This window comes from Arachis hypogaea, chromosome 14, assembly GCF_003086295.3.
Source record: "Arachis hypogaea cultivar Tifrunner chromosome 14, arahy.Tifrunner.gnm2.J5K5, whole genome shotgun sequence".
NCBI lineage: Eukaryota > Viridiplantae > Streptophyta > Magnoliopsida > Fabales > Fabaceae > Arachis > Arachis hypogaea.
In genome coordinates, this window is record NC_092049.1 from 138,240,828 (window position 1) to 138,268,699 (window position 27,872).

Sequence of the window (27,872 nt, forward strand, 5' to 3'; positions counted from 1 at the left end):
AGTTTTTATTTTTTGAGTATAACGTATCAAAATTAATTTTAAAAGATAGCTTTATAAGAATTCTAATATTTTTGTTTAATAAATCAAACTAAAAATAACTTTTTAAAAGTATTAGATTTTTTAATTTTTGATAATTACAAGTTAATTTTAAAATATCTTCTTAAATGTTATTAAAAATATTTTTAACTTTTAAAAACTAGAAGTACAAGCACTTTTTATTTACCAAATGTAAAATGAGGTCTTCACTCTTACAAAAGAAATTTGCCTTGGACATTGCAACAAATTAACTCTGGTTTGTCGTGTTTAAAGTACCAAAATTGGCCAAAGGATATGCCTCATTTCAACATAAATGGAAAAGAATGGAAACTGGAAAGGAATCAAATGTTATTCAAATTAATTCAATTCCGAGAAACTTGAGACCTCATGCCTTACTAAGATCTTATCACATATGCATAGCTATCAACTTAGGTTTCTCTAATCTATTAATGACCAATTATTTTCTTTTATTATTTTAGATTATTACGAATCTTATGTAAATGGCAAGTTCTACTAGACGCACTAATCTGTTAATGCTTTTGTCATATATAAAATTAAATATTTTATATCTTTTTCAAATTTTTTATAATCCTATATGATATATCTATAAAATACTTTACTTAAATAGAATATTTTCTCTAATTTAATAATTTTACTTTTGTAATATTATTTTCTCCTCAAAGTACGGAACTTACATTTTATGTGCTTGTTTGAGCGCTATTATTTTGATAAAAAAAAGATTTTTTCAATAAAAAAGATCTTTTTTTATTTTTTAGCGTGTTTGGTAAATTTTTAGTAATAAAAATGAAAGCACTAGAAAAATAAAAAAAAATCTTTTTTGAGAAGCTATAATTTACATCTTTTTTTAAAAGATCTTTTTTCTTTACAAAAAAAAGATGTTTTTTATATAATAAATACACAAAAAGTACTTTTATATTATTATACCCAAATATAATTAATAAATAAAAAAAATTTGTATAAAATATCCAAACATACAATTACTTTTTACATAAAATCTTCTAAAAAAAATAAATCAAAAAAAGATATTTTTTTTAAAAACTCACCCAAACAAACTCTATATATTCCGCCTGTAATTCATACAAAAATCATATACTTCTAAAACCTCTCACAAATCTAATTTGTGGTTTAAATATTATCTTGATTCTCCTATAAGAAATACTAATAGCCTTAATTCACAACACAAATTAAACCGTTAATTTTATTATAATCATATCATCGTATATATAGTTTTCATTCTATTATAAAAGAGGCATATATGTTTATGAGTATGGCTATGGCTACGTCTCGTTGTTTGGTTCCTTTGGTCATTTTCATGTATTCCTTAGCCATTTCAGGTGCCATTGATGGTAATTGGTATGATGCTCATGCAACATTCTATGGTGACATACGAGGTGGAGAAACCATGAGTAAGTAACTACAACGTTGGATTATTGCAATCACACTTTTATACCATGCTACTCAATCATTAGCATACTATCATGATTCATGTGCATGCATCATACATGCATGTAATATTTAGGCTTTATTTTTGGTAAAATTTAATAAATACTTTATTTTGTATTTGCTAAATAAAAAAAATCACACGTTTAAACTTATAATTAAAGTTAAAAATGCTTTTAAAAGCATAAAATTAAGTACTTTTTAAAGTTAGCTTATATTTAATAAATATTCAAATTTAATTTTATATTTATGTCTACATGGCCTTATTCAATTTTTAAAAATTATTTTATTAAATACATTTATTATCACTTGTGTTTGTTAAAAATTATTTTTAGGTTAATTTATCGAATATAAATACTACAATTTTTAGACATTTATCTTTTAAAAATTAACTGTGATAAACTACTTAAGTAAAAACTTTACCACATGGGGTGATAAAGAGGAATGTTAGGGGCCAGCAAATTTGGTGTTTTGTAATCATCAATTGGCCATCAATAGTATTTTTAATGGTGTGAGATTACATGTAACGGTGGACGATCACTCACTTTTGTTTTGATAGTTAAGTGTTGGCCAGAAAACACAAAAGTTGTTGGCCCTAGACTTTTCCGGTGATAAATAAGTTTTGATTTTGTGATTATCCAGATGGTGCATGTGGATATGGGAATTTATTTGAACAAGGGTATGGACTTGCAAACACAGCACTAAGCACTGCTCTATTCAACCGTGGACTAACATGTAGTGCATGTTTTGAGATCCAATGTGTGAATGATCCACAATGGTGTATTAAGGGTGCAGGAACAATCAAAGTAACAGCAACAAATTTTTGTCCTCCAACTAACGAAAAAGGTCGTCCACCATGGTGTAACCCTCCACAAAAGCACTTCGATTTGTCCATGAAAATGTTCACAACAATAGCAAACTACAAAGCAGGGATAATCCCAGTTCGTTATAGGCGCACTCCGTGCATTAAACATGGTGGTGTCAGGTTTGAGTTGAAGGGTAACCCTCATTGGTTGCTAGTGTTGGTTTTTAATGTTGCAAATGCTGGTGATGTTACAAATGTTAAAATATCAGGTTCAACCGCACGTGCATGGATTCCTATGACACGTAATTGGGGGCAAAATTGGCAAACTGGTACTCCATTGGCTGGACAAGCATTGTCTTTTGGCAACTACTCCCATGAAGATGGCAAAAACATCTTCTCATGATGATCCTTGTTCAAAAAGTGTAACTTATTTATTTAGCAACATTTTAAATAAAAGTAACACTTTTACTTCAAATCAAATCAAGCCCTACAATCTATCATCCAATGGTCAAAATGATGTATCTTCACATGATGATAATCATTAAATCTTCATTGGAGTAGCCACCTTGTCTTTTATGGTTACAACAAGTGATGGCAAAACGTTGACGTTTAGTAATGTTGCTCCTCCCAATTGGCGACTTGGACAAAGTTTTCAGGCCGCAACCAACTTTTAGTGCCCTCTTCAATTCATTACCTAAGTATAATGTAATGTTGTTAATTACTGTCATCAAGTATATTCTATATCTATATTCTACTCCATCACCTTTGAATACCACACTACAAATAAATAAATAAATTCAAGGTGTCTCTCATTTAATTTGCGTTGTGTATCATTTACTAGGCCATTTCTCAGTCTAATTCTTTGATTTTATACGATATTTCATTCCTTTTTTTTCTGATTCGAGTATAATGAACGACCTGATATATTTTTAAAATACTAAATAATTCTAATAATATCCTCTAAAAAAATAAAGTGATTTGCAATTAATTATAAAATAAATCCATAAAATTTACAAACCAAATCAATTTCAATTAAGACGGAAAGTGCGTCGAGCTGAACTGAGCTATTCACAAAATTAAGCTTGACTCACGACTCGACTCATTAATAATTGAACTTATTTTTTGAGTTCAAGTTCAGCTCACAAAAAACTCAGTGGCAAAATAACAAAAACATAATTTATAATTTTATATCAATAACTTATAATTTATATATATTAAAAAAATTAAAAAAGATCAATTTTTATATTGTCTTCTATTAATTATAAAGTTTTTATTTATGTCCTAAATTAAAATTATATATAAAAAATGACTATAAAATTTTAAATAATTGAGAACATTAATATATACATGCATTTCTCTTATTCTCTTCTATCGTGAATAATTTAATTAGATTTGTTGCGTTCTACTTCATCATCCATTCAACCTACAATAAATAGATTAAATACATATAAGATATGTGTATTAATAGTTTAATATATATAATCAAATCAAATCACGAACTAATCAATTGTTATCCAAACTCAAACTCAACTCATTTAATTTATAAGCTCAATTTCAGACTCAAACGTGGCTCATGAACTCACGAATTTAGCTTATCAAATTATTAACATCAAATTATTAACTAGTCAAACTCGAACTGCCTTGACTAACTTGGAGCCCTAATTCCAATATAGACATCTCACTTTAGAAAATTCGAACTCATTATACGTTAAAAATTAGCTCAACTTCGTACCCTTGTCAGTGAGTGAATCAAATATAGTCTTATAGTTTTTTATTTGACGACAATTAACTGTGTTAAGGATATACATACTAAAACATACTTAGAAAGTGGATATAAACACGGCAATCCATGCAAGGCACCCATATCAACAATAGACAAGAAATTAGCATACAGCAATGATGTTCAATTTCTGTTGCAATATTGGACATCACACTGATAAACGCTCACTTCCAATCAAGCATGTCCAATAGCCAAAGGACTTCTTCCTTTGAGTTTGCCACATCACAGAAATCCATTTGGATCCCAAATACATCAATAACCTCTTCATTCCCATCTTCCATGAACAGCAACGAGATCCATGCCCGGATGCCGGATAGAAAAGGGTAGACAGGGGATATGTCTAGGTAGTCGAACGCCAAGGCTCTGTATGAAGACCGATCAATGTAATCGAACATGGACTTGTTTATGATGCGAGCAATCTTATTCGAATCCTTTCGACCAACCATCACAGAGACACTTACATTCTGATTTTGTCCTGCAGGGATGGTAAATCGAGGCTCAACAGGTAATGTCATCTTGTACTCAGAACCCTCCAGGTGAAACTTGAGCAAGTCACATACTCCAGATGGTGGAATCTTAAACCCGGGTTGAAGGACAGAGCCGGGGACCACTTCTGAGAAGAGCAATGTGGTTTCAGCCCAAATGTCAATGAAGAACTCTAAATCATCGAAAGAAATTCTTGGTGGGAGGAGAGTTCTTCGGTGCTGGCGCCTACAAAAAGTTTGATATAACTTATAGTACGTTACAGATGGAGGGTTAGGACGCTTGCACATTGAAGGCCATCTTGTGGAACAAAGACATTTCCATAAGTAATCATCGCTAGCTATGTCTCTCCACTGCTTAGAGACAGCCATACAAGAAGCAAGGTCAGCGCCATCCAGTAACGGGAAGACAGCCTTCAAAACCTCCTCAAATGCCATTTACAGTTGCAAGCTGCAATTAAAAAATGGAGTAAATTAATTAATGATCATTCACTACAATGAACAATAAAACATAAACAACTGAAGGATTCCAAAAGACTGTATAATAATCTCTCGAATTGAAGTATACAGTATAACAGCATTACTTCGCTCAATCATGTATATATTAAGTACTTTGAAAGTATAACTCTACCACGAAATAATTTAATCTTTGTATATTTAGAAACACAATGTAATCGAGATAAAAGTAATGAAGTTGTGAGGGACTGGATCATCTGGAACAGTAAAATACAGTTACTAGGACAGTATATTCTCTGGAAAAGTGAGATACAACTCCAGTAACAGAAAATTCATAATGCTCCATTCCAGTAAATTGCTCTAAAACAAAGCAAATATCTTGCATCAGCTTTTACTAACCTTTTTTAACCCCATTAAAAAGGGTATGTTTGGTTACATAGGTGGGAACCAGAGACAAATCAGCATTTTGGTACAAAAATGAAGCATCTATATTTATCCTCATATTTTGTTACTCTACCAAGCAACTGTAAATTGATTGAGTCTAATTTTTATTTTCAGCTACAAATTTCCTAAATAATCAAACAAGCACACCAGAATCAACATTGAACAAAACACATGATTGACAAATCGCAAATGAAACATGAGCCCTAACTGAAGATTTCCATTGCGAAATTCCAAGCAAATACGGATTGAGTAATTTAATCAGAGTGTCATTAAAGATGACGCCACCACGAATCACAAACATCAGAATCAAAACCAATCAACATACATGAACAACAGCATCTATCTATTTTGATTAATCTAATTCGAACAAAAAAAAAAGGTTTTTTCCCCTCTATTTTTTATTCTACTTGATTCAGTTTTATAGCACTTTGACTCAAAGTAGAACATAGCATTTCAGACTCCACATACCACAGCTTCAACCAAGACGCATCCAAGCATATAAAAAAAATTTGCGATGACCAAATAATTGTCCTAAAAAACAAAATTGAAGGAAACAACACAACACAATCGAAATCAGAATCAAGGGGGAAAAACAAACTGAAGAATACAAAATAAAAAAAAAATTGTTAGAGAGAGAGAGAGAGATGAAACCGTTGAATGCGTGAGAAGATCTGAATGGAGATCGGGGAGAGGTTGATGGTGGGGATTGGGAAATGCTGAAACCCTAAATCAGATTAGATGCAACAAGAGGAACAATGCTTGATTTGGTTTAGGTTCGAAGTGTGAGAAGAGATATCATCGCAGTCAAAAAGAGAGAAAAGGAAAAATCAGAGAGCAATGAAAACCATGAGACTGTGTCGAAAGAGAGAGAGTGCGAAAGGGTAAGACGGAAAGGCAAATTCGGTAAATTAACAAATGTACGGAGAATTTCTTCGTTAATCCAACATTAAATAATATTTTTTTATGGAAAAGTATGGGGAGTTAATGAAATGTTTGTATAATGTGTACAATGGAGATTTAGGAAATATTAAAGATATAACTATTAGTGTTACCTTTTTTTATCAGTATAAGTTTTTGGAATGAGTGGTATTATGACATATTGACATGGTATTAGAGTTTTAAATCCGAGAAGTCAAGTTTTAAATCCGAGAAGTCAAGAGTTCAATTCTCAGTGAATCCCAACAGCTTAAACTTTTGGGATGAGTGATTTTATGACATGAGATATTTATTATCCTTAATACATTATGTTGTGATACTGATACATTATTAATGTAGCTATCTATTTTTTTTTATCTCATATTAGATTTAAAATTTATGCTTAAAGAAAAAAGTTCTTCCTTTTTTTGTTCAGGAAATTTTTTTAATAGCAGATTAGTAATTTAAGTATTTTTATTATCTGCGGTATTTTTTAGTTTGACAGATTAAAAACTGATTTGTCGTTGATTTGAACTTTATTTAAGAGTTACAATCTAAAATCTGAAATTTGAACTCTCAATAATTCTCAACATTTACTTAAGTGAACAAGTAAGCTGATAATTGGACCAACTCAAGGTTGTTAATCCAAGTTCTTCTTTGATAGAAAGTTTAAGCAACTTAAAGTATTGTGAATTTGTGACCCAAAGTTAGAAGATGGGTTGCTAGAAGTGGACCTATTGGTGTGCTTTGATGAGGAGGAGCCCAGCACATGCAGTAGTCTCATGGTCAAAATTTGTCTTGCAAACAACCCAATCTATATCTTTCAAAGATTTGAGTAGCCCACCTCAATTTTTTGATAAGATGATCTTTTAAAAAACAAGAATATGACCAAACAAAATCTATATGACAAAAACAAAAAACTCTTGCTTCGCAAGACTGGCCTAATAACATTTATGTAAGAAAATTTTCTGAAATGAAAAGAAGAAACTGCAGAGATCTTTTTGTACATACGTATAGAGAAGGTAATAGAAATGCTGATTGTCTAAAAAAAATGAGTATACAGTTAGAGGAGAATTTTTTGTTTTGGGATAATCCTCCTTGCAGATTTAGTTGTTATCCTCTTGGAGGATATTAGAGGGGCTACTTTATCCCGCCTTATTTGTAATTAGTTTTCTCTTCTTTGGATTTTAGTTCCGTTTTAATACAAAAAAAAAACATTTATGTATATCTTGTTTAAAAAGTGTATGAATTCAAATCCTAACTATGATTAGAAAATAATTATATAGAAGTAGAACTGATAAAAAAACGAGGAGGAGAATATGTGTATGTTAAGATGAAACTGGACCCGAAAAAAGAAAAAAGAATAAAATCGTTTCATCATTTAAATTTCTATAATCATTAGGATATAAATAATTTCTTATCATAAACTTATCCGTCAATTTACTTTATTCAGGTGTTTTTCTTCTTTAAAACTGCACTAATATTAGTGTCATTTCAATACATAAAAAAAAAAAAATTGTAGTCATAGTTCTAGTTATTCATCCATTTCATAGGTTTAAAAATTGAAACAATAAGTTACAAAAGTACTAGCCAGGATAGTCAACTAGTTTACAAACAACTTTAAGTACAACTAAAGTCACATATACTCTTAAGTCACACAAATTATATCACAAATTAAAGACACACTTTCTAAGTTGAATTGAAGCACCACTAATATATATGCTTATTTTACTTGAGCATATATATAACACATAACTAATTAATAGTTATATGCTTTTATCCATTCAACAAATCTATTAAAGTTTCTATTTGAACTACCCCCTTCTTTAATACTATTGATGGTTGAATTTTTTCTCTCCATAGCCATTACTTTAAATTCTCCCTCATGAAACAGTTTTTGTATCTTGCATGCTATTTCTTCCCTAGTTATTATAATTCCATCCATTGGAACAAGTCTCAATCCAACCTTCCAAACATCACAAATTAATGTTTGATTAAAGAATTGGTCAGCAAAATAAGGCCAGCATAAAAATGGAACACCATTTACTACACCTTCCATAGTAGAGTTCCAACCACAATGACTTATGAAGCAAGCAATTGAAGGATGACTCAAAACTTTCTCTTGAGGTGCCCATTGAACCACTTTTCCAAAAGGGAAAACTCTTTCTTCAAATTCTTTAAGAAAAGATTGGTTTTTTCCATTGTTGATATCTGCCCTTATAACCAATAGAAAAGGCCTATTGGATAGTTCAAGTCCAAGTGCAAGTTCTTGCAATTGAGAATGATCAAAGATAGTGACACTTCCAAAAGCAACATAGATTACTGAATTGGTTTCTTGTTGATCAAGCCAATTCAAACAAGATGAGTCTTCTGGCCAAAAGCTACCAACATGGTTATTAGTTGCTAGAAGTGGACCTATTGGTATTATTTGTGGAGCAAAGTCAAATGTTGCTGGCTCATAATCATAATTAGTGTTGCAAATAATCCAATCTGCAAGCTTCACAGATATATTATTCCTTTTTGTAAGATTGAAAACTGTATGTTGTGTGTTCTTGTCACCCAAGCATGCCCATGGAAACTCTCTTGTCTTAATAGGCATCATTGGTCCCAATTGAATTGCCTCATCTTTTGCAGGTGTTCCTAAAATGTAATAAAAGAAAACAATTTTTTCTCTTTATTCATCATCTTGAATATCCCTTTTCTTCTTTTTAAAATAATATACTTGTTTTTTAAAATAAGAAGTTAAAGAAATAGAGTTACATGATAACATGGCTCTAAATATATATCCTTCTAATTATTAAATTAAAAAGAAAAGGATTTCCTTGTTTTAGATTTTGAGCCATTGATTATATATTTATCTTTTGAATTTATTTATGAGCAATGTTATATAGCTAATAAATATTATTATTTTTGGTCAACAATAATTTATTATATTTATATTTATAAGAATTTTACACACAAAAAAATTTAGTTTGCATCTATATTTGTCAGAATTTGCACACATAAATAAATAAATACAGTTATTTACATTCATATTTTTTAAATTTATACATATGAATTAGTAAAATTTATTTATTAAAGACAATTTAGTATTTATGTTAGTCAAACAATAACAAAAAATACTAAAAATTACTAGCTCAAAAATTTTTATTCATTTATTATTTAGAGAGAAGTTTAGGATGGGAGGACTTTTATGATGATCTACTCCATAAAAGCTTGAGTATCCACTCTATATATATACACTCAAAAGATTAACTCTACATGCATGATAAAATTTTCTAATCATCAATGACAATTGGGTTTGACAAATTTCTTAATTACCCATCACCTTATTATTCATAACATGTAAACAATTCTATCATGAGAAACAAAGTCTAATAGAAAAGTATAGGTAACCAACAAAATTTTTAAACAATGTGTAGACAATGTAAATTAATAGGGTTAAAAGAGTAAATTTAATTAGTAGCATTAAATTAGGATGTAGTGTATTTTCATTTGATTGATGGTTGTTCATGTTGTTCAAAATTTTCATTGTTCCACTAGCACTCCCCAAGTCTAATTAAATACAAATCTATTCCCTATATCATGTAAGAAATAATAATTAATTTAAGGCATGAAAAATGTTAAAACAAATTGTGTGAATTCTCACCATCATTGGCAACAATGAGTCCATCATCAAGAAGCTTTTGGATGTTGAAATGCAAGGCCAATAATGAAGCTGATGCAGGCCAAAATGCAACTGCTCTTATTCCCATCTTCTTTGCAACTTCAATTCCCCATCCAAAGTTTTCATCAATCACCAAACAACTGATTTTATTTCCATTATTATTATTATTGTTATTATTAGATTTGTTGATATCTTCTATGAGCATTTCCAACTTCTTAGGCATGACCTTACATGTTGATTCTGTCAACTTTCCAAGCAGAAGACTTCTATTGTCACCATCCTCTAACCCATCTGGGATTGAAACTAGTTCAATCATTGCATCTTTATTATTATTATTATGATCTGCTACTCCTTCTCCTAGAGAAGATTTCATGATTTGATTGTGAACAAAGTCAATGTTCACAAATGTGACTTTGATTCCATGCTTCACAAGTTGATGTGAAAGTTTCATGAGAGGAATTACATGGCCTTGTGCTGGAAATGGTATAACCAAAATATGTGCTTCACACATTTTCTTGCCTCTCTTTAAATTTTAAATTCCACGAGAAAAAAGGTTAGAAGTCAATTGCATTATCATTGCTTCTCATTAGTAGGTTTTATATGGGCACAATTATTGATATATCACTTTTTTCCAACTTATTATTAAATGGTCACTCTTTTAGAATTAATTATTTAAAGATAAATATTCTAATAATCGAAGATTTTATAATTATTTTTATATAAAAATACTATTTTTTTTGTCCTTAGATAATAGATTGTAAGATTAAATTTTGGGTAAAGTATTAAATTGATCCTCTACGTTTAGGCGTAATTCTGCTATGTTCTATTTAAATCCAAAAAAGTTTTATTTAGCTTCAATTTAGTTCCACCGTGAGGTCAAAGTTAAATAATTAACGAAATGTCCTACATGACAGCAGTATAAGAACAAGATCGATAATCTGGAGAATAAGTACAAGCTCCAGAGGTACAAAATCAATCGTGGATGTATCAATACATTTATTTATAATTTTTTTACAATTTAAATGAAACATTTTCTATAAAACTAAGGAGAAAGATAAATAAATGTATTAATGCATTTACAGTTGATTTTGTGCTTTGCAGCTTGTATTTATTCTCCAGATTATCGATCTTGTAATGTAGGACATTTCGTTAATTATTTAACTTTGACATCATGGTGGGACTAAATTGAAGCTAAATAAAACTTTTTTAGATTCAAATAGGACACTTTAAACCTTAAGAACCAAAATAGGATTACGTCCAAACGTACGGGACCAATTTAGTAGTTTATCCTTATATTTTAATATGTTATAAAAGTGTTATTTTTATTTAAAATGTAATTAAATAAATAAATTATACTTTAAATAAAATATTTTTATAAAAAAATATTTTTAGTATTTTTATCAAAAGGTGACGCGTTGAAAAAAATTTATATACATACCCACTTGGATGATGGCTATGATGATGCTTGAATGTTGACATATTATAATAATTTAATTTTTCATTTCGTCATTCACCGTCGAATCAAATACTATTATCTATATACTATCAAAATTTTCTTGTGTATATATTTTGTCTTTATGTTACGAATAAAATTTAATTCCATATTAAGACAAAAAAGAAAAAAATAGTAAAATTTGACTCTTAAATAGAGAAAACGACTTATATCTTAAAATAGAAAGAGGAAACTATTAATCAAAATTAAGGCCAACTTGCATTTAGATAACCTGCAGGTTTCTATCTATTAGTTTTCATTGGAAAAATTTACAAATGGAACCTTTTTCTTACTCCTCTTAGTTTTTAATATTATAAATATTTGACTATTTGAGTAAATAACTATTTTAAGAATTTAATTTAATTTTTTACAAAATAGTTTTAGAATAATTAAAATAATGATAAAAATAATAGATAATAATAAAAATTTAAAAACTTTATTATTGGCCTTATGTTGAATTTTTTTTATCGATCTTATACTAAGAGGTAGTGGTGATAGTGGTAAAGATGGTGGGATTGAGAAGGTATGATTGAGGATGATGACAATGGGGTGTTGAAAAGTTCAGACATTAAGGAGAAAGAAGAAGAAGAGTGAATAAAACAATACCATTTAGGCGTATGAGAAGGTATGATTGAGGATGATGGCAATGGGGTATTGAAAAGTTCAGACATTAAGGAGAAAGAAGAAGAAGAGGGAATAAAACACCATTTAGGCGTAAACAGTAAAATTAAACAACTTCGTTTGATCGTGTCACGTCGATCTTTTCGGTAACAAAAGTGGATGGAAGGCCAACTTGAGTCACGCCTTAAAATTTTAGAGTACAATTTAGATCAATTAAAAATTGGAGAGCTAAATTGAGCCAATAATAATCAAAATTCAGAGACCATTTTAATTATTAACTCTAAATTTATTATAATTAAAACATTATATACCAACATATATAAAAAATACTTGGTAGAGAATAAAATTAAAATTAATGCGAATAACCCAATTTTTTTATTTGTTATTTATTAATTATTATTAAAATAAATAAATAAATTTAAATGTAATAAACATATAATTTTAAATATTATTTGTATAAAATTATTAATATTAAATTAATTATGATAACTTTGTATTATTATTTCGATAGCATTACTCTAAAGATTAAGTAATATAGCTATAATAGTTCACAAATCCTCTAGTTGATAATTGGATCATATTAATAAATTGATGAATTAATTTATAAATACTCATGTGTGTTGTCTTCATACATAGTTAATATAGTTAAAAATGGTTATATTATTTGATTAAATAATCATTTAACTATTCTTAAATATCTTTACATACAAACACAATTGCATGTGAATTTTCATTCATATCTATATATCCTTCCACCAAATACAAATAAGAAAACCACCAATTCATGTTCCCAAGTTTTCATTATAATTACTAAGTATTAGAGTATGTATCAGAAGGAGGAGAAAGAATATAATGAGTACAATACACTATATGCTTTCTTGAGTTCACAACAAACAAACTTAATCACACAAATTATGTCATAAGAACACTTATTTACTTAAGCATATATATAGAGCAGTATAGCACATATCTGTTCATGCTTTTATCCAGTCAACAAAATCATTCAAGTTTTTGCTTGATCTACCACCTTCTTTAATATTATTGATGGCCATGTTTCTTAATTCTATAGCCCTTACTTTAAATTCTTCACCTTGAAGCAGTTTCTTGATCTTATACATTATTTCTTCTCTAGTAATGATTCCACCAACTGGATCAAGTCTCAATCCAACTTTCCAAACATCACATATTAATGTTTGATTGAAAAATTGGTCAGCAAAGTAAGGCCAACATAGAAATGATACTCCTTTTGTTGTAGCTTCCATTGTAGAGTTCCATCCGCAATGACTTATGAAACAAGCAATCGAAGGATGGCTAAGAACTTTCTGTTGAGGTGCCCATTGAATCACTTTTCCGCGATTTCGCACTCTTTCTTCAAATTCTTCAAGAAAAGATTGGTTTTCTCCATTGTTGATATCTGGCCTTATAACCAATAGAAAAGGTCTATTAGATAGTTCAAGTCCAAATGCAAGTTCCTGTAATTGAATGTGATCAAAGACAGTGAAACTTCCAAAAGCAACATAAATTACTGAATTGGTTTCTTGTTGATCAAGCCAATTCAAACAAGTTGAGTCTTCTTGCCAAAAATTCCCAGCTATGGATCCAACATAATTTGTTGCTAGAAGTGGACCTATTGGTATGATTTGTGGGACAAAATCAAGTGTTGTAGACTCATGCTCATAAGTTGTGTTGCAAATGATTTTATCTGCAAATTTCACACTTTTATTGTTCCCTTTCATATAGTGAAAAACAATTTTTTCTGTGGTCTTGTCACCCAAATATGCCCAAACAAATTCTTTGGTCCTCATAGGAGGCATCATTGGTGACAACTTAATTGTCTCATCTTTTATAGGTTCTCCTGAAATATGTAACATAAATTGATAAATCATATAACATATAACAATTTTTACAATAACTATTATAAGAGATGAACAAATGCAACCTAAGGTTCATTAATTAATTATATAAGATGGGAAAATTCAATTACAAATATTGTTACCTACTTCTTAACAAATTATTGCAGGTATATATATATAAAATGTTTAGTGCTAATGATGAAAATTCTCACCATCATTGTCAATGAGTCCATCATCAAGAAGCTTTTGGATGTTGAATTGCAAGGCCAATATTGAAGCTGATGCAGGCCAAAATGCAACTGCTTTTATTCCCATGTTCTTTGCAACTTCAAGTGCCCATCCAAAGGTTTCATCTGCCACCAAACAAGTTATTTTGTTGCTCTCACATTTCTTGTTGATATCTTCTATGAGCATTTCCAACTTCTTAGGCATTACCTCAAAAATTGATTGAGTCAATTTTCCCAGATCATTTCTATTATCAACATCGTCTAATCCATCTGGGATTGAGACTAGTTCAATCTCATTATTGTTACCCACAAATGCAGTTTTTTCTCCTAAAGATTTCATGATTTGGTTGTGAACAAAATGAGTGTTCACAAATGTGACTTTGATTCCATGTTTGATAAGCTCATGTGAAAGTTCCATTAGAGGAATCACATGACCTTGTGCTGGATATGGTATAGCTAAAACATGTGCTTTTTCACTCATTTTGTTGCTCTTGTAATTTTTTTTTTCCCACTTACCATGAGCAAGGCTATAGGGTTTCTTCACTTATATATATATCAATGCTATATGATAGGCAAATATCATCTTTTGTCAGTAATAATTTACATTCATATTTACAGACGTGTTGTATACAAAAAGTATATAGTTTGCACTAATATTTATTAAAATTTTACACATATAAATTAATATAATTTGTATCCATATTTTTTATAGTTTACACACAAATTAATAAAATTTATTTATTAAAAATAATTTAATATTTATACTAACTAAAAAATAATAAAAAATACTAAAAATTAAAAACTCCAAAAAATTTCTCATATATATTATAAACTATGAAGCACGGACACTTCGTTGAGTTGAGTTGTCGTGTCCGCGTGTCGGACACATTTCGGACACGACACTCACTGACACTCGTCGGACACGCGTGTCTACTGTGTCCAACCGTGTCTTAATAAAAAGCAAAAAAATTCTTCTCCAGACACACTTAGACACACCTAAATACCATCACGTGTCAGCGTGTCCAGTCTTATTCTTAACATATATTTTTAAAATAAATTTAGATATAGTATATATTATTATTTACTAAAATAAAAAATATTTTAAATACTTGATATAATTAAAATAAGACATTTAAAATAATTAAAATAATTAATTATAATTTAATATCAATAAAATATCAAAATATTATTACAATTTATTTAAAAAATACTTTATATTTTATATGTATGCGTGTCCCCGTGTCTTATTAGATTTTAAAATTCGCGTGTCGGGATATCCCATGTCGTGTCGTATCCGTGTCCGTGTCAGTGTCCGTGCATCATAGATTATAAAACTTCCTTAGATAGCATATATACATACGTACATTTTATGTTACAAAAAATTAGTCAACAATTTATATAAAAATTCATATCAATTATTGGTGTTTAATTTGTTTCTCAAGGCTTTAAAAATAGTCAAATAACAATATATTAGGATTAACTGATTAAGTGAAACATCCTTTTTTTTCCTTAAAAAAAAAAACATTTTGTTAGTATCCTCGTCTATATATATTTATTAGAACGTAAAGTATTTATTATTTTTATTAATTTTATATTTAATAATTTTAATAAATAAAAAAGTTAGATTAATAATACGAGACAAAACTAACATAAATGGCGATGTATTCAAATCTCATTATCGTTATTATATTATTTTTGTGGTTTTTTTCATTTGTTTCATCTATTGGGTTTTACCTTTGCACTACTGTCCTTTTTCACTTGTACTATAACACTTGGCTTACCCGCCTTCTCAACAATTCTTAGTTGGAAACTAAGAACTTGAATTTAAGTATATTAAAATTTAAAGTACTTATCGTTTGTGGCATAATTATTAATAAAATAAGTATAAAAAGCTTTTAATTAATTAATATTAGTTAACTTTTTATTATGAAATTATTTTTAACACTCATTTTCTAAAAAATTTAGAGTTAAAATTTAAAATGTATATTACCAAGGGAAATTTAAAATTTAAAATTAAAAAATAATCTAATGCCGCTTCGAGTATATGTATATTACCAATACTTCGTTCTTGGCCATTTGGAAAAATTCCTATAAGGTTTATTTTGCTGTCATGACTCAATTTTTTATTCGCTTGGGATTGTTTCTTGTTTTCAACCATTTCGATCAATTTTTTTGTGGAGTGAATGTAACTTAACGACTTATTGCTATGTAGCTTACTTAATTCACGTGGACGGCCTCTAATTAAACATTTGTAGATTAGCTCAAAGTAAGTAATTAAGTATATATTTCATCCATTATTTCATAATATTTAATGGTTTATGTGAGACAAGAACTACAACAATAAGTATTTTTGGTCATGTATGAAAAATTATATTGGGTATACCATTGCCCTGTTTTTTTTTTTTTTTGTTGTCTTTGGACAAGTTGCCCTGTTTTTGTTTAGTAATTCATTCGTAAAAAGTTGAAACCACAACAAAAATAGATGGAGATAAAATAAAAATTCGTACAAATGGGCTTATGTTGGGTTTGGAGGCTAAAACCAAAGCCCAAATCAAACTAGAGATTATAGCTAGTAAAAAAAAAAAGAGTAGTGTGAGTCCATCTTGTATATGCAGTAATCCATTAGTCAGCGGCAGATTTTTAAATAGAACTCAGATTACGACGGATTAGTCCTTGACCTGACCAAGGAATACCATGGACAACAAAAAAAAGTAGTGTGGGTTAAATCAGAAAAAAAAGTAGTAATGACCAATAAGCAAAAAGAAAGAAAAGCAGTAGAGATATGTTTTTCTCTTGATGTGATGCACTCATGCATATGTTAATTTCATCTTTTTGGGGTGTTAATTTGTAGGTTGTACTTGACAAATAGAGAAAATATATGTAATTTTGAAATTTAGATAAAGTAAAAAAATTGCTAAAGTGATAAAGCAAAATATTAATTACTAATTTATAACTCTCATCATATATGAGTTTCACTGTCTTAATTTAAAAATAATTAACATTTTATTTTATCACTTTATTAAATCACTCATCTTGATCCATAATCTTGCATTGTCTCATATGAGAAAGTTCTGCTAGTCCAAAAGAGATGGTTTGTTGTTGCAATATAATCATGTTTCTAGGTCAAAACATATAAAACAACCAATTTACTTACACTCTTATAATCTTCTTAATACAAATCTCACATTTATTAAAAATAAAATCTCTAGATAGTTTATAAACATAAAATATCTCTTATTTAACGAGCTAATTTTTAAGGTTTAAGTACAATCAATTTCAGTTCCAATACTTCTTTTCTCTCAAAGCTGCTCCTCCAAAATAAAGGAAAAGTTATCATCATTGGAGGCAATAATAGAACCACAAATGTGTTACACTAACGCCTTTATTTCCCATCAACTTTGCAACAACTTTTCAGGCAACCTTTCATTTTTGTGAAAGAAAAATTAAAAGCTATCTATCTCTACTTTTTTTACCCCCCAGAAATTCAACCGACTCCTGTCTTAACAACTCACATGAGATTATTAAATCAATTTGTTACCAAAAAAGATGTGTGGATGCAAATAATTAACATCTTCGATTAAATTTGAATTGCCCTTCAACGACTAAAAAGAAAGAAAAGACCAAGACCAAAACAAAGTTAGACTATGATATAGAAATTAACACTCTGATCTCATATTTTTTATTTGTCCTTTGATGCAACCATATTAATTGCATTGCGACAACTGTGGAAATTAAACACTAGCCGCCGGATATATATATATATATATATCGGAGAAGAAGAAGCAACAATGATAATTTAACGATATATTATTATTATTCTACATGTCTTACACATAATAATCACTATCACTATCACTATTATATTCTAAAACGGGAACTTTGGTGGAAAGACAAGAAGTGGAACTAGTTGCTGATGACTAAAATTATTTTGACCATATAATAAATTAAATACCCTTAAGAAAGACTATACCAAATAAAACACAAGAAGATTGTCTTCTTCTTATTACTTTTATTCATCATGTGAAATGAATCGATCAAATAAGAATTGAATAAGTTCCAAACCAGCAAAGAGCATGGCAACAAATAATATAGATTATGGTTAACGAAATCCTTTTTTGATTCCCAGCCTCAAAGGTCTTCATCACTTATATCCGATAATCTTTATTTACCTTTTGAATTAGATCTTGAAATCAGTTAAATTAGAATTTTTTTAATATAATATATATGAGAAAACATTATAAAAAACAAATTTTAGTTTTTTCCGTCTAATTATATATTCTTATATTTATATAGTGTATGTTAAATGGACTAAATTAAGATGTTACCCGTCATGACAAATTTAACATATTGATATGAAAATATAAGATGATGTAAACATTGTAAGGTATAGCTATTGTAATTAGTATAAAATAATTAGGATAAAATATAAATCTTAAATTAAAAAGAGTGGAATATCAAAATTATTTTCTTGGGTCTAACTTGGAAAACAACTTGGTGCAAATAATGTCTCAACTCTCGTCCATTATGCATGCATCAATGATTTTTTATTCTGTGCGCTTGGTACTATATACACTAAAGATAATAATAAAAAGTAATCAATTATTTAAGGAATTTTTTTTTGTTTAGGAATAAAGAGACAAATAAGTCTGAAAATTTATATTTTGAATAAATTAATCTTTAAAATTATTAATAGATTAACTCCTATGATCAAGATAAAATATTTTAATTTGAACGTATCTTGTCCACATCTATTATGATAGAGGACTTCATTTTTTTTCAGTAACTAATCTTTTTAAAACATAAATTTTAAAAAATTTATTTGTGACTTTATTTTTTTACATACTCTGTACATTTTACACCTAGAGATAGTGTCTATACTATTCACTGATGGAAAAAAAATCACTAAATAATAACAACTCTGATAAAACTATACATCAACACAAATCATTAATATAAATGGAGAAAAATCTAAAATAGCCCCTAACAATTATTTCGAAAGACAACGAGATTCTTAAAAAAAAAAAAAATTTAACCCCGTCCCTAACAATTATCTCGAAAGGACAACAAGGCCCCTGTGCCAAAAAAAAGTCAATGCTATTTTTTATTGCACAGGAACTAATCAATCCAAAAAAAAAATATCAGGGACCGAATTGAGTGTTTTTTTTTTGGCCTCGTTATCCGTTTGAGATAATTGTTAGGGATCGGGTAGGTATTCACTCTTAATAAATGTAAATTCTCATTTTATAGAGTACATATATAACATAAATTTAATATATAATAAAACCACACTAACCAATTACAATTTCACTACCATTTATTTTTTCATTAATATAAAAATACATAACTTTAAAAATTCCCAATTTTTTTCATCTCAATTTTTATTTATACTAATACATAACTATACTCACTCCTTGGCCCAATTGATAAACTCATTGAGATTCTTCTGACCTTCTTGCTTGTTCTTGATCACAATCTCCTTGAGTCTCAAACACCTCTCATTGATTCCTTCATCTCCAAGTAACATCTCCACCTTCTTCTTTATCTCTTCCCTCAAAATCAATCCCTTCTCAAATCCAATCCCAACCTTCCACACATCACAAATGTAAATCTTGTTCATCAATTGGTCACTCACAAAAGGCCAACACAAGAAAGGAACACCACTATAAACACCTTCAATGGTCGAATTCCAACCGCAATGACTAACAAAACAAGCTATGGCAGGGTGGTTTAGAACTTTTTTCTGGGGTGCCCAATTAACAATCTTACCTTTACTTCCATGAAATTCATCTGGGTATAGCCCATAATTTCCATTATTGTTTTTGCAACCATTAATTCCATTTCTTACAACCCAAAGAAAAGGCTTGTTAAGAAGATCAAGTCCAAGAGCTAGTTCTTTGAATTGGTTCGGCTTAATAGATACCATGCTACCAAACGAAACATACACAACGGATCGAGGTTGTTGTTGATCCAACCATTCTATACATGTTTCATCTTCTTTTAAGATCAATGATGATGATGATGATGAACTTGTGGTTTGATCTGCCATCAATGGACCAATTGGTAGGACCTTTGGTGAAATAGAAAGTGCTCCGGGTTCAAGATGAGAAGTTGTGTTACAAAGCCACCATTGTGCTTGATTCAGAGTTTGAATCTCTTGCTTCATGTGAAGGAAGAAGAAAGTGTTGTCTAAACAGTACCATGGCATGGCTGATGGGTCCATCTTTGGTAGATTTGAAGAAAGATGAATCTCCTTATGTTCTTTGCTTGGTAGGCCTGATAATAATAATTTTCAATTAAACCAATATAAGTATATTCTCTATTAGACCCTACATACACTTATCACAATTGCATGTGACATATATACACATATTAAAGTTTTATGTGGAAATCTAAGTGTCGTTATAAAATATATATAAATCCCGCTATGTTACTAACAGTATTTCTGTCAACTTCTGCCAACTCTTATTTATAATTGTGTTTAATGGAAGTGTCTAATAAAAATGTCTTTTTATAGCTGTGTTTAATAAAAGTGTCTTTATAGATATATTTTGTGGATGTGTCTCTTTATATATGTGTTTAAAATATAATAATTAATTATTGTTAACAATAAATTAACAGATAATATGTTGGTATCCTATACTTTTCTCTTTATTTATTATGAACTTAATTAAAAATTTAAATAAGTGATTCCATAATTACAGACCCATCAAACACACTTTGAGAAAAAAAGATAGCTTGTGACCACTTATGAATGCTTTCTAATTATATGAAACTATGAAAGGGACTAACAAATAACAAGCAAACATATTACTAATTAGAAGGTTTTTTTGGTTGCCACAATATAGTATCCTCAACGAATTTGAAATCTCGACACTTGCTTAAATGAACAAATAAATTGACCATTCAACCAACACAAATTAATTAGTAATTAGAAGTTACAAGATATATATCTTACCAGTTTGAGAATCTATGATTCCCTGATGAATGAGGGTTTGCATAGAATCAAAAGAGGCCAAAGCAGTTGCAGAAGCAGGCCAGAAGAGAGCACCTTTGATACCCAAATTGAGAGCAACTTGCAAGGCCCAACCCATGTTCTTAGTGACAATAACACAAGTGATCTTGTTATCACAATCCATGGCATTCACATCTTCTATGAGCTTTGGAAGCATGTCAACCATGGTGGTTCTTGTGGTCAGTATAACCTTGCCTTGGTCACTTCTATCATCATTAGGGTCCACACCATCTGGCAGGGACACCAACCTCATCATCTCTGACTCCATGCCTGAACTACTTGCTGCTTTCTTCAGCTTGTTGAAGTGTTCATCAGAGCTTAAGAAGGTGATTTTGCAACCATGGTTTTTGGCTAGAACATGGCAGAATTGAAGAAGGGGATTCATGTGTCCTAGTATTGGGTATGGTATTGCAAGAAAGTGTGGGATCCCCATGTTTCTCAAATGATTCTCGGAATTTGGAAATTGGAATTTTCTTCTTCCTTTTTCTCTTATATATATATATATATTTTTTTTTGTATGAATGAATAACTAATAATACGTAAGTTACTCAACACACTTATAAGCTATATATATAGGGAATTATTTATTGAGAGGAATTATTTCATTTTAGAGCCATGTGACTTTATATTCTTGTCTATTATTCATCTTTCTACATTAGATCAACCGTGTGTAGTGAGTTTGATGAACGGGAAAAATTTTCTTTATTCTTAAAGTAATAAAAGTTAGTTTTGCGTATATGAATTTTAAATATTATATTTAGCATACTCCTAACCAAAAAAAAAAAAAAATCAATCTCATCTCTAACCAGTTATCTAATTAAAAGTGATTATTAGTTATTTCTTTTTTCACACTCGCTCTTTCTAGTTAGTTAATATTAAGAGAAAAGAATAAATTCATCCCGATTTTTTTTAACATTTAAGTTCTCGAGAATTTAAAAATATATTTAAGTCTCTGATATCTTCAAAATCTGGACATATTGATCTCTGAATCAAATTTGACCAATTTTAAAAACTCTTCCACATGTGCATCCGTATCAACCAAGTCAGCACAACGGGAGTCACATTTTATTTTTCTGTTGAGTCTAACAGACCCAAGTGAATATAAGGGATCAATATATTTAAATTTTGAAAAAATCAGAAACTTAAATGTATTTTCAAATCCTCGATAACTTAAATATCTACGAATCAAAAGGTCAAAAATATATTTATCTTTTTCTCTAATATTAATATATAATACATATCCTAACTAGCTAGTTTTATTTCTTTTATTTTGAATTATTTTTATTTATTTATTTATATTTAGCTTCTTAAGAATGAAACATTATATATTTATAGAATAATAATCAAGAAAAATAAATAAATGTGAATTCAAAGAAAGAATTCTCCCAAAACAGTCAACAAGTATTTATTTTATCACTACAACAAAAATTACTTTTAGTAGCAATAAGATAGCAATCATTATATATTTTATTTAATTTATGTTTTTATAATAATTATATACTTTTTGTAGTCATTAACAAAGTTGAAAAATGTATAATTGTCATTAAAATTATTTAGTAAAAAAACATAAAACGACTAATATCTAATTGTTAGTAAATATATAAATAACTATTTTTATTGTTAAAAGCAAAATAAATGACCGCCAAAAAAATAATTTTATTAGCAGTGATGAGTATACTACAAAGTATTAAAAGGAAACATAACCAATGTTAAACTTTTTTTTTTATTTCACACGGTATTTTCCAATCCGACAAGTTAAGGACTAATAATTCATTACGAATGAAAACTCTATTTAAGAATTTGTCGCTGGCCAATAAATTGCTATACGCCTATACGTATAAGATATTATTGGAACCTCTAACACTTGTTTAAGTAAATTAGTGAATTAACTACTAAATTAATTTAAATAATTACATAACCAATGTTAATATATATAGGATTATTAACTAATAAATTTATTATATTTATTTGATTTATATTTAAATTATATATATAATTTTAATGTGATTTTAATATTTTACTTTATTATATTTTCATAACAAAAATATTACAATTATGGCTTTTTTATGAAATACAATATATATAGTGCACCAAAAATTAAATAATACGATATATTGCTTTTTATATTACTGCATTGTCAGATGCCGTTGGTCCACTACCGTACTCCGAGACCTGAAAATTTAGTGACCCCCGTTAACACGTTCTGGCCCCTCAGTTTCAAAAGGAATTTTTTTTGGTGTAATTTAAATTAAACATTTTAGGCTTACTAATATCTAAGAAATACCGAATAAAAAGTGAGTGTTGTGGGAAAAAAAAAAGGGTTAAAAAAGAGTCGACATAATAAATTGGAAATTATACTAGAATCTAAAGATGAGTTTATTTTAGACGCAATATAAAATGTTTTAGATAATCGCATCATTATAATCATTCATATCGCCAATATAAAAAATAATTTATTTTATTAATATATCATTATATAGTTAGATGTATTTATAAAATTATTTTATATTAATATTATTAAATTTGAAAAATTTATTAGTTAATTATATAATTAAAATTGAGTTAAGAGAATTTAAAATCGTTCGATTTGGATTAAAAATTTAAATTTTATAATTTAAAAATTTACAGATAAAATTTAAACTTAAAAAATTATTTAGAGTAAAAAATATAATTAATTATAAAAAATTGCATACCGACATTATAATTAATTTACACATTTAGGTCTGTCTGATACTGTGTATGAAAAAAATAAAAATGTAAAAATAACCGGAAAAATATTTAAAATACAAAAGCAGAACGTATATTTTTAAAATTTTGATCCTAAGTCGGCCAATAGGCGAAAGGACAAAAATGTTCCTCACTTAACTAGTCCTAAAAGTAACTCCATTTTCAATTTCATCCACATTTGACAAAAGAGAGATAGAGAACTCGAGAAAAGAGAAAAAGAGAAACTCCAAATACTATTCACCCTCTTCTTTAAATTCACTTTTTTCATAAACTGGAGCTCCGATCGACGATTTGTTTGTAGCTATGTGTTCCTCTCATCTCATTATACGTTTCTATACCACTTTTGCGGTGAGTAATCATGAGAACTCTACCTCATCCTTTATTCTTTACTAATTTTACGTTTTAGGTAGCGTGGGTGTTGAATTTGTGATTTAGATGCTTTAGGGAAAACTCAAGGTCACATTCTAGCGAGATTTTGACCCATGTTCATATGAAATAAGGTAAGAAAATTCTTTTCCCCTATTTTTTCTAATTTGTGTGAAATATTTAGTATGAATAATGTGAAATTTGAATGAAATTAGATTGAATAGAGTTGGTTGAAGTTTGAATTTGTGAGGAATTGATTGAGGCTTGGTTTGGCCGGAGATAAAGGTTCAAGAGGTTGGAACCGACGTCAACTAACGTATGAATTTCGGTTTTGGATAATCACTATATAATGTTATGTGAAAACCTAGACTAGTTGACCTTAAGATATTGTTGAATTGATGTTGTTGATGTTAATGGTTTAGTATGAATGTATGAAATTGAATGATGATTTGAATGTTGAATGAATTATGGGCCAGAAGCCGTGAGTGATATTGAGTTATATCTCTTGATATGTATTGATGTGTTGTGGTGTATCTGTTGAGGTTGAAATCCTTATAGATAGTATGTGAAGTTGGATTTGAGATGATTAATTGTTGATTTTACGTATCCTTTCACTTTTGTGCGTACGCACGAAGCCCACATACACATGATTGTGCTGATTTTTTAAAAATGTTGTTTTTGAACTGTTAAACCTTTCCGGTGAGCTTATAACTCCTTGTAACCTCTGTATAGAATTTGAGAACTATTTTAAAAGCTTTGAATGTATTAGAGGTGAGTATAATGGACTGAACTGGATAATTACCAGATGAAAAATTCTTAAGCGAGATATAAATGTTATGGAGATGGTGGTTCGTCTCGCCCACGGTGAAGTCAGTGACTTTGTCCCGCTCACGAATTTATGAGGTTGATTACTTTAATAAATGAATGGGGTTATAATGAGTTGTATCTTCTGAAATTGGTTAAAATTAAGATTATGGTTGTAAATGTGATATAATGACCGATTGGCAAGGACGTAGGTTTTGTCCCTCTTGCGTGATTATGAGATATGATTATTAATTGGCAAGAACGTGGGTTTCGTTTCGCTTGTGTTATTGATGCTATGGGAATGGTGTTTCGTCGCGCCTACGGTGAGGATAGTGGCTTTGCCTGCTCACGGATAGACAAGTTGAGGTTGAGGTTGAGAATTCTCTCTTGTTACATTCGGAGATTGGATAGAAGGTTGAAAATTTCCTTCGATTCAGTTTCTGATTGTGGTGGAACGAATTAGGTTGAAGATTCCCTTCTTGTTAATCATATGTGTGTGTGTGTGTGTGTTCCTCCTAAGGATGCACGACAGAGTGATAATGTCCGGGTTAGCTACCAGATGTGTTGGGTCTGAAATTTAATCAACACGTGAGCTCATGGCTAGTAGGACAGACAAGTATCATGTACATTTATTTGCCATTGCTTGGGTGTACATAATTATTTTGGTTTGTCAATTTGATAATTTTGTTTAACTACTAATTGTATTACTTGTTCTAAATGTTCTTATTTATAATTATTTGGTATGATTGCTTGCTTATGTTTACATTCTATTAGAAATATAGAGTCTGAGAACAATGAAGATAAATGTTGGGAGTGGATGAGCTAGTAGTGGATTAAAGTATTTTTACCTTAACAAATTTAATCTTGTATGGATTAGTTAAGATCCTAGACTTGGATTCTTGTAAAGTTGGAGATCAGGATCGTTTAGAGGGTTTATATTTCTTTATGTAGTTTTTATTTAGAACTCTTATCCTATTGGGAATTTTCGGATTCTTTTCCGCTGTTGTTATTTTGGCACTAGAAATTCTCTCCCCTTTTAAAAGTATATTCTCTCCCCTTTTAAAAGTATATTGTTGTATAATTTAAATTCTTCTTAGAGGCTTTTATTTAGAGAAATAAGTTTATATATTGTATTGTCTCTAATAATGTATAATTTTAGTCGATATTTTTTTTGCGGGTCGAAACTAGTGACTATTATGTATCTTCACTTAAATTTATATATCTGCTTATGTATATGATATTTATTGTTTTAATGTGTTCGTGTGTGATTAGCAGCTGATGATGTTAAATTTTTTTTTACAAACTCTTAATTATAATATTATTCTTCTATAATTTTATATGTATATTTTTTTTAAATGTCCTAATGCTTCGTTACCATTGTTGATTCATAATTATAATGTAAAATTTTGTGCGATAGAATATTACAGATAAAACATTAAAATTAAATTTTTGATAGATATTAAAATAAGTGTCAACCTAATTAAATTAAAAGATGATATTACAATAATATTTTTCAAAAAGAAATAAATAAAATGCTATGATAATATAAAATAATATTAAAGGACACGGAGAGAGAGTTTGTGAAAGTAGAAACTATGCGAATATAGCAAAAAATAAAGTGCAAACGTGAAGTGCGTTTTGGTTTAAGTGCTAATAAAGTAATAATAGACTAATAGTTTATAATTTCATATTACTTTTGCTTCCTCTTTCTTTTAGCATCCAATCCTACAGTAAATTAAAGTTCAATTCATTCCGCTACTAGATTTTCCGTGTCATGGTCCTCATGGAAACAAGTTCAATTTTTTCTCTTTGTTCTTTTATTGGTCAATACTAGAGTCATCTCAGTAGTCAAGGCTAATTATGTGGACCATTTTTACTGTGGATCTGGAACCCTACAATAAACCCAAGCTGCATGCATGCATCAACGCAATTATGGAGTCAACATCCTATTAAGAATTAGTCAATTTTAAGATTTTAAATAACAAACAAATAAACTGTTGTGATAGAAATGGGACGTGATGCCCATTTCCTATATAAAGTTTACATTCTCAAAAGAGAATGAAATAAATGAAGGTTGACAATCTTCCTTCCATAAGTCTATAAATAGGAGGAAATGTAACACAACAAAAAAAATACCATTCTCCCTTTCTTTTCATACACAAGCAAGTAATAATAAAATCACTTCTCTCTTTTATGCTGCAATCAAATACTCTTCTCCTTATATTTCTACTACAATTCTTTCTCTTCTTTTATTTTATAAGTATTTTAAATTCTATTTTCTATTACTCTTTACATATAATATTAATAGCAATATTAATCATCTTTATTATATTGAGATTGTAACAATAAACAAATGCGATTCTCTCTCTCTTTATTTTTAATACTTCTTTCTATCTTTGTATATATATATATATACATTACAACATATAATATTATTATATATATATAAATTATTATTGAGCTAATTATTTTAATACTAAAGTCTTCTATTTATACATCTCTATTATATATATATATATATATATATATATATATATCTTTTATTTCACAACATAAACTTATTTTTTTACGATTTTTTAAATCACATTTTTACCCTTCTCAATTCTACTCTTTTTTCCCTATACATATATACCACAATAATTTTAACCACCACCACCATTCGCCCACCACTAGTGATCGTCTTCCCTCCCTTGCCAACCACTTGTCACCAGTAGCGGACATTAA

At 29.0% G+C, this 27,872-nt stretch overlaps 5 protein-coding genes across 6 annotated transcripts; 1 reads left to right on the forward strand and 4 right to left on the reverse strand.

Annotated features, from left to right (window-relative positions):
• Positions 1-1,325: 1,325 nt before the first annotated feature.
• LOC112740684 (expansin-A22-like) lies at positions 1,326-2,976 on the forward strand. Its single transcript, XM_029291905.2, has 3 exons — positions 1,326-1,463; positions 2,140-2,653; positions 2,868-2,976. The coding sequence occupies exons 1-3, from the start codon at positions 1,331-1,333 to the stop codon at positions 2,974-2,976; spliced, it is 756 nt and encodes a 251-aa protein (XP_029147738.2). The 5' UTR covers positions 1,326-1,330.
• A 1,067-nt stretch (positions 2,977-4,043) lies between these two features.
• LOC112744551 (F-box protein At5g39250) lies at positions 4,044-6,395 on the reverse strand. Of its 2 annotated transcripts, XM_025794217.2 has the most exons (3): positions 6,116-6,387; positions 5,933-5,995; positions 4,044-5,015 (listed from the first exon to the last, which is right to left on the reverse strand). In XM_025794217.2, the coding sequence occupies exon 3, from the start codon at positions 5,000-5,002 to the stop codon at positions 4,247-4,249; it is 756 nt and encodes a 251-aa protein (XP_025650002.1). In that variant the 5' UTR covers positions 5,003-5,015; positions 5,933-5,995; positions 6,116-6,387; the 3' UTR covers positions 4,044-4,246. The 2 variants fall into 2 exon arrangements, with proteins under 2 accessions (XP_025650002.1, XP_025650001.1); XM_025794216.2 differs by lacking the exon at positions 5,933-5,995 and having other exon boundaries at positions 6,116-6,395.
• Positions 6,396-7,567: 1,172 nt separating this feature from the next.
• LOC112743364 (UDP-glycosyltransferase 83A1-like) lies at positions 7,568-10,575 on the reverse strand. The gene is made up of 2 exons (XM_025792575.2): positions 10,029-10,575; positions 7,568-9,019 (listed from the first exon to the last, which is right to left on the reverse strand). Exons 1-2 carry the CDS (start codon positions 10,555-10,557, stop codon positions 8,139-8,141), a joined length of 1,410 nt encoding a protein of 469 aa, XP_025648360.1. The 5' UTR covers positions 10,558-10,575; the 3' UTR covers positions 7,568-8,138.
• A 2,434-nt stretch (positions 10,576-13,009) lies between these two features.
• LOC112743365 (UDP-glycosyltransferase 83A1-like) lies at positions 13,010-14,738 on the reverse strand. The gene is made up of 2 exons (XM_025792576.2): positions 14,225-14,738; positions 13,010-14,014 (listed from the first exon to the last, which is right to left on the reverse strand). Exons 1-2 carry the CDS (start codon positions 14,718-14,720, stop codon positions 13,134-13,136), a joined length of 1,377 nt encoding a protein of 458 aa, XP_025648361.1. The 5' UTR covers positions 14,721-14,738; the 3' UTR covers positions 13,010-13,133.
• A 4,797-nt stretch (positions 14,739-19,535) lies between these two features.
• On the reverse strand, positions 19,536-21,882 carry LOC112744552 (UDP-glycosyltransferase 83A1). Its single transcript, XM_025794218.3, has 2 exons — positions 21,195-21,882; positions 19,536-20,512 (listed from the first exon to the last, which is right to left on the reverse strand). The coding sequence occupies exons 1-2, from the start codon at positions 21,682-21,684 to the stop codon at positions 19,644-19,646; spliced, it is 1,359 nt and encodes a 452-aa protein (XP_025650003.1). The 5' UTR covers positions 21,685-21,882; the 3' UTR covers positions 19,536-19,643.
• Between the last annotated feature and the right edge of the window lie 5,990 nt (positions 21,883-27,872).

Coding starts and splice junctions, on each gene's coding strand:
- LOC112743365 (XM_025792576.2), bottom strand. CDS start 14,720: ATGAGTGAAAAAGCACATGTTTTAGCTATACCATATCCAGCACAAGGT. Junction 14,015..14,224: donor TGGACTCATTGACAATGATG/GTGAGAATTTTC, acceptor TACATATTTCAG/GAGAACCTATAAAAGATGAG.
- LOC112744551 (XM_025794216.2), bottom strand. CDS start 5,002: ATGGCATTTGAGGAGGTTTTGAAGGCTGTCTTCCCGTTACTGGATGGC.
- LOC112744552 (XM_025794218.3), bottom strand. CDS start 21,684: ATGGGGATCCCACACTTTCTTGCAATACCATACCCAATACTAGGACAC. Junction 20,513..21,194: donor AATCATAGATTCTCAAACTG/GTAAGATATATA, acceptor TATTATTATCAG/GCCTACCAAGCAAAGAACAT.
- LOC112743364 (XM_025792575.2), bottom strand. CDS start 10,557: ATGTGTGAAGCACATATTTTGGTTATACCATTTCCAGCACAAGGCCAT. Junction 9,020..10,028: donor ACTCATTGTTGCCAATGATG/GTGAGAATTCAC, acceptor ATTACATTTTAG/GAACACCTGCAAAAGATGAG.
- LOC112740684 (XM_029291905.2), top strand. CDS start 1,331: ATGGCTACGTCTCGTTGTTTGGTTCCTTTGGTCATTTTCATGTATTCC. Junction 1,464..2,139: donor ACGAGGTGGAGAAACCATGA/GTAAGTAACTAC, acceptor GTGATTATCCAG/ATGGTGCATGTGGATATGGG. Junction 2,654..2,867: donor ACTCCATTGGCTGGACAAGC/ATTGTCTTTTGG, acceptor TGGAGTAGCCAC/CTTGTCTTTTATGGTTACAA.